The sequence below is a fragment of the Furipterus horrens genome, unplaced genomic scaffold, assembly GCF_987537825.1.
Source record: "Furipterus horrens unplaced genomic scaffold, mFurHor1.1.pri manual_scaffold_4, whole genome shotgun sequence".
In the NCBI taxonomy this organism is placed as follows: Eukaryota; Metazoa; Chordata; class Mammalia; order Chiroptera; family Furipteridae; genus Furipterus; species Furipterus horrens.
This window is the reverse complement of record NW_028327174.1, coordinates 66802944-66809585: the sequence shown is the minus strand read 5'-3', so window position 1 is coordinate 66809585 and position 6642 is coordinate 66802944. Positions and strand designations below refer to the sequence as shown.

The 6642-nt window shown below is 36.8% G+C and overlaps 1 protein-coding gene across 1 annotated transcript; it reads right to left on the bottom strand.

The window, feature by feature from the left end:
- Window positions 1-2075: 2075 nt before the first annotated feature.
- LYZ (lysozyme) lies at window positions 2076-6398 on the bottom strand. The gene is made up of 4 exons (XM_090273596.1): window positions 6218-6398; window positions 5129-5293; window positions 3537-3615; window positions 2076-3000 (listed from the first exon to the last, which is right to left on the bottom strand). The coding sequence occupies exons 1-4, from the start codon at window positions 6351-6353 to the stop codon at window positions 2934-2936; spliced, it is 447 nt and encodes a 148-aa protein (XP_090129722.1). The 5' UTR covers window positions 6354-6398; the 3' UTR covers window positions 2076-2933.
- Window positions 6399-6642: the final 244 nt, after the last annotated feature.

Below are 6642 nucleotides of genomic sequence, written 5' to 3'. Positions count from 1 at the left end.
TGATTAGGTGAGTAGTAATATATCAATGTTAAATTCCTGATTTTGGATTATGTTTTGAGATTTGTAGGAATTACATGCTGAATGATTCAGAGCCATTGGACATCGTGTTGATTATTTACTCTCAAACTATTATACTCTCAAAAAATAAAGGGATTCAGTACTGTGCTTGCACATTTTAGAAAAGATTGAGGTTATTTCAACGTCTTAAAAAAGTAGGAAAAAGTTTCCTTTGAAAATTATATTTCAGCAAGAAGAGACAAATAAAAAAATAAGTAAAATATTAGTCTATCAAATGGTTTAGAGCCCCGGGGCACTCCTACAGTTAGAAATTAAACAGCAGAGAAAGATCCAGTGAAAGACTGAGAAGGAGCAATCAGAGAGGCAGGACATAAACAAGGAGAAGCTGAAGGAGAAAGTTTTCTAGAAGCATGAAGTGGTTCATTTTGCAGATAAACAGATGACAGGTGATCACTGCCATTGGCCACTAGGAGTCATGAGAGAAGTCACAGAGGCACAATTTAGCACAGTGAGAATAGCAGCCAGATTAAGAAAGGGCAAAAAGAGACTGGGAGGTGAGGATGTGGAATTGGTGAGTACATATAGATATCTCACTCCACAAGTGTTGCTATAAACGGGAGCAGAGAATGATGCAGTAGTTGGAGGGTTATGTAGGGTCAATGGAATCTTCTTTGTAATGGAGGTTACAAAGGCAGTTTGGAAAATGACTGGGGTGATTCAGCAAAGAGGGAGGAAACTCAGGATGCAGGAAACATTCAGCCTAACTTGGAGCACTGAGAGGGATGCAACTAAGAGTGTGTGTGGAGACATTGCCATTGGCAGGAACTGAAGCCTTTTATCCCAGTAACAGCAGGGAGGGAAGGAAGAATGGACCTAGGGGAATGTGTGACCCTATTATAGTGATAAGGAAGGGAGAATTTTGTATGAGATTGCTTCTATTCTCTCACCAGACAGGACCAGGCCCTGCGTGTGTCTGCCTAGGGCCAGGTGGTCATGTATGGGTTCTTGACTTTGTGTAGTGAAGATTTCACAACATGAGTCCAGCTGACCATGAGGATGTGTTTATCAAAGCTGGGGATAGTAAAACAAGGAAGGGCTTAGCACAGAAGAAGCAACAGGAGAGCCTAGGCCGGGATGCCTTAGCTACTGGGAAGTTGGAGGAAAGGGGGCTTTGGGGACAGGTACACGGGGTTAGCCTGGGACAAGCTGCCAGCTGCCCATTGCTTTAGAGTTTAGGAGTTGCATGCCTGTGGGGAAACAAGGTGGGGGAGCACAAGGCAAACGGAATGGCCCTGAATGCTCCCTGAAGGAAGAGTGCTGAGAGTGCTCACTGAGTCCTTGGTCTTCAGGTTTTTATCTCTTTCTTGGAGGCAGGAACCTTAGGGGAGGTCCCAGGGAAGGGTTTCATTAGACCATGCATCACTTCTCCAGGTGTGCCCTTTCAGGATCATGGTCTCCACTGACTGGTCAGTGGCAGGACAGGGAGTCTTTAGTTATTGCTGTTGGTTCTGGTGTCGCCCACCTGGTTTTGCTGCTTTTATGGGCCCTGAGCTGAAACACGACTGAGTCTATGGGGGTGACCATCTGCACCTGGCTGTAAATTGCTCGGTCATTGTGTTCAGCTGTCTGTTTCTCTATTCCACTTGCCAAGGAATTCTTCTAGCTTCTTACTATCCTGTCTCAGTACAAGGCAAATACTGAGAGCAGAGGTGGGTAGAAGTTGGGTAGTTGGACATGTGCTGTGACTTTAATGAGAGAGAAGGAAAAAAAGTAAAATAGTAATAGCCATTTTTGGTGAGTGGGGACACCAACACAGAAGGACCTCAGAGAAGGGACTAAGATGGTCTGGCTGACTTGAGGGCCCCTATGAGATTTGTGGTTACAAATTTAAAGTGAGTTATGTCAGCATGCTTGTAGATTTTTTTCCCAGGAGTATCCAGCTGTTTGGGGACAGGTGAGGATATAAGGAAATATTAAGGGCTCCAAGTCATGTATTTCAAATATATATATTTTTCTTCAGAAACACTAGAGGGCTCTAAACAAAGAAAGACAAGGTATGAATTGCAAAGACTTTATTGATAATGTTTACTTTTTTTTTACAGCATGATAATTTCACACTGGTGGTTAATTAGTGATTATTTTAATGCTTGTAAAGTCATCTGCCCCCAGTTTTAGCCATAATGCTTGAATCTAAGCTAATAAAACTAACAAATAGCAACAGCACATCTAATCCTTCTTCATATTCCTTCATGATCAGCAAGACACATAAAAGAGTACTTTAAAGGGCTAAAATAGACTGATACATAAATTGTGAGTTCATTTTTAAAGCTGTATAAAAGCAACATATCTAAGAAAACATTTAAACCAAAGGTCACACTTTATGGAAATAAAATTCTGAATTCAGACTGTCTCCATTTTTAGGCATTTGGCACTCTGCTCCTTTGTAAATTTTATATGCCCAACAAACAATGGTTATTTATCTTGTTTTTTGGGGAGGCAACTGAACAGAAGAAGACATCAAATGCCTACACAGTTGAGATTTTGCCTAATATAAGTGTGTTTTAAGATAGTCTTTTGCTACATATTTATCAAATATTGAGGCATATTTGTATCATTCAATATGAATTCTGGTTTATTTCTTTGATTAAGAACTGAATATACTGGAGAGATATTTGATAATCAAGATTTTAGATAACTTTTCACCAGCATTAGTTCCATTAGCAAACTGAAAAATGTGATAGGCTTACTACCCAATAATAAACACATTAGAAAACATTAGCCTCTTAGAAGGAAGACCCTATTTTGCTCCTGCTTCTGTAGAAATTGTTTCAAAGAGCAGTAATTTGAACTTTCACTCAAGTACTACTCCTTAATATGAAAAAGAGACAAAATGAGCTGAAGAAGGACACTTCCAGTTACACTCCACAACCTTGAACATACTCAGTGAGATCTCGGTTTTGACAACGATTTCTCCATGCCACCCTGCAGGGGAAGGTAAAACAAATGGTGATAAGGTTAAACCATATCTTTATTGTAACATACATACATCACATGCTTTGAGAGAACAAACCATTTTATCAATATATGAAATACAGGCCTCTGATAGATCTAGGTGTTGCTATTTATGAAATGGAGCTATATACACCAAATACTTCCCTTCTCCCTAAAGCCCTTGCTAAAGCACAGAATGCCTAAGGGAAGAGGCATGCGCATTCCCTGATGGCAGCTGCAAAGCACATTCCATATTTACTTTATTCCAAAATTTTTCAAAATATTACAAGGAACTGGTAGAATGTGGAGAATCTTAAAAATTCTATAAATCCCCTAAATTGATTGAGGAGCAAAAGAAAAAAGATTCTGAATCAATTAAAGTCGGTTGCTTCTAAACGATACATTTTTTAGCACAAGTCTAAAGCTGCAACTTTCAGTTCTCAGTAGCGTAATGTGGTCTTTGAAAATCACTTCTCTCATAACAGTAGGGTAGAAGAGCTTTTTCCCCTTTGATGCTTAAAACATACCATGCTCTGATGCCTTGTGGGTCCCTGACAACCCTCTTTGCACATGTTACAGCTTGACTGATGTCATCTTGCAGCAAAACTGAAAAAGAGGTGGTGAGGAATAAAAACAACTTCCATAGAAATGTCATTTTAAATTCAGGTTTAGTCAGTTTTATTCCCTTAGGCTGAAGAATGGACACTAAAATTATTTTCCACAAGTCTGTGTATCTGTGAATGTTGGGGAAAAACTTTTCCTTCATTTCATCCCATTTGGCATGACATAAAGCATCCTATTTCTCATTTACCAAAGTCATTTGAAGCTCTGGAATTATTAACTAATGTGATGATTTTCTTTGTAATAGGCGCTGTAAAAAGTAAAATAGAAAAAGAGGAACAAACCTAGCAATTTTTTAATGAGCAATTCTACTACTAGAAATTTCCCCTAAAGAAATTATAAGAAATGCACCCAAAGATGTATGCACAAGGAATTTGTTTCATTGTAATTAATAAAAGCAAAAATGGAAACAGCCTAAGTGCTTAACTGTAAGAGTTGAATCAATAAATTAGGGAATATTTATCCAGTGAAATTCTATTCATCCTTTCAAAATAGATTGGTACTTGTTAACATAGAAATAATTTTGTATGATAAAGAGCAAATTAAAAACAATACATATAGTACCATTCATTTTTGTTGAAACACACATTGCTTGCATGGTTGTGGGTATGTGTGTACATAATACAGCTTTACATTTATATATATGATTGATATATATTCTAGAATATATATCAAAATTTGCCAGTGGTCATAAGTCTTTCAGCTATAAAAACTTTTGTGTTACTATTATATAATACAAAATATTAAAAATAAATTAAATAGTTACAAAAGAATATTCTAAGAATAATCTTCTCTATGAGGAATTTTAACATTTAGAAATTTAACAATTTCAATTTTATAATACTTCTCCAATATTTTATGCACTAAAGATTCCACAGGTCATTTCTATTTTTATGAGTTTAATAGAACATTTGTTTCATCTCAGTTAAACAAATTAATTCATTAACTTGTTAAATATGACAATGATTATGTAGGCAGTGTATTTTTGGGGGATGCAAACTAAAGAATTTAGGAATGAAATAGAAATAATGTTTCTAATTTACTTTAAAATCACTCAGCAAAAATATATATACATATGTATACATAAATAAAGATGGCAAAATGTTAACAACAGTTAAAGTATGTGAGGGCATGTGACTGTTTATTACAGTAATGTCTCTAATTTCCTATATACTTAAAACATTTCATATTTAAAAAGTAAAAACAATTTTTTAAAAAAAGACCACACAATCAAATTATCCCTAAACCTCCCCAGATAAATGTGGGTCATTCCAGAGCTTTTGTGGATTAGAAAACAACCACGTTTTATGATACCAGCTCCTTAATATCTTACTTAGGAAATTATGAGGAGGATAATACAGAGTTTCTACAAGTTGAGATGGATTTTTTTCTAGGTCTGATGAACTTTTCAAAACCTTCCCATTTGCAGTGAATTTCTATTCTCATAAGTATAACGTGCTCAATCCTGTGTCATCACTTAAATGTAACCCTGTCTTACCACTGCAGGGTATCTGACAGCTGTTAACTGCTCGCGGGGTTTTGCCATCATCGCACCAGTAGCGGCTATTGATCTGAAATATCCCATAATCAGTGCTTCTGCTTCCAGGATTGTAGTTTGTAGCTCGTGTGTTGTAGCTACTTTCCCATTTGGCCAAACACATCCCTGAAAAGAACTTATTTTTAGTAACAAACAGCAACATCACATGACTTACATTGCATGCCATAATCAGTTCTACATAGCTATTTTTTTTATTTTACTAATGACTTACTTTATAAGTACAAAAATGTATAACAGGAAAAACTATTTCATTAGTCCATTCATCCATATAATCCATCAGACCATTCAATCATTCATTCAAAAATGTTATTAAGGGGAAGTGTTTGAATTTGATCTAAAAATACAGTGATTACATTGACAAATATGGACTAAAATATAAAGTAACTTTTACAGAGGCACATCTTGGATTGCGTGAAAGAAAATGAAAACACTTAATCAACTGGGGTGAGTAAGAGTAATAAAATGCCATTTCAAGCTGCATTTCGGGGATCCTTATATAGATAGTGACTGAGGGGAAATAGGTTCCTACTGCCTCTGTACTGAGAGTTCAACATAATTAAAAAAAAACAAACTTTGCTATTAAAAGCCCCATGTCATGCAGGGGAATTAGAAAAGAGAAAAATACTGCATTACCCTAGACTGACAGAACCCAAGTTCTACATGGGAAATGGCTGGAGTCAAGTACCAAAGACTTGACAGATTTCTCATGTGCTCAAATGTATTAGTCGGCCTCCATGCACCACTGAGTCTGAGGCAACTGGCAAATTCAATGGCACTCGAGAACAACAGATGATGGTTTATTTAGAATGGTACAGATTCTTGCCCTCTCCATGGCCTCATTCCTTCATCAGTATATCTGATTCTAAAAGAACAAGTTGATGTCTTTTAACCATTTTAAGTATACAAACCCTCAAAGAAAATTTTTTAAAAGTCCATTCACTCAAAACCCCTTTTTTATTATTCATCCTGTATTAGAATCTGTTCCACACCTGGCTGACTATTTGGAAATCTGAAGAAGAGTTAACTTACAGTTGGCTAGGCTGATTCCCCTGTATCCATCCATTCCAAAACGTTTTAGAGTTCTGGCCAGCTCACACCTTTCAAAGATCTTGCCCTGAACGGTGACAGAAAGGAGGAAAAGTCCCAGAATAAGAAGAGCCTTCATGTTGACTGGAAAGCCAGATTTCTAGCCTGGCCAGGGTAGACCGGCCCCAGTATTTAATATCTCTTAACTTCCTTCTTCCCCTCGTGGTTTGGAGGCTCCACCCTTTGAGGTATGTGGAAAACAGGAATTATTTTTTGGTTCACTGACTTTAAAAGGTTAAAAGAATTAACCTACAGGATATGATGAAATGAAACTGTTGAAAGGCTTGGCTCAGCAAGAATTGGTATTAGCCCCTCTTCCAAAACAAGAACTTTCTCATATTATAATTTAAGAAACTATAAAGAAAAGA

Coding starts and splice junctions, on each gene's coding strand:
- LYZ (XM_090273596.1), bottom strand. CDS start 6,353: ATGAAGGCTCTTCTTATTCTGGGACTTTTCCTCCTTTCTGTCACCGTT. Junction 5,294..6,217: donor GGGAATCAGCCTAGCCAACT/GTAAGTTAACTC, acceptor AGTTCTTTTCAG/GGATGTGTTTGGCCAAATGG. Junction 3,001..3,536: donor CCACAAGGCATCAGAGCATG/GTATGTTTTAAG, acceptor CTTCCCCTGCAG/GGTGGCATGGAGAAATCGTT.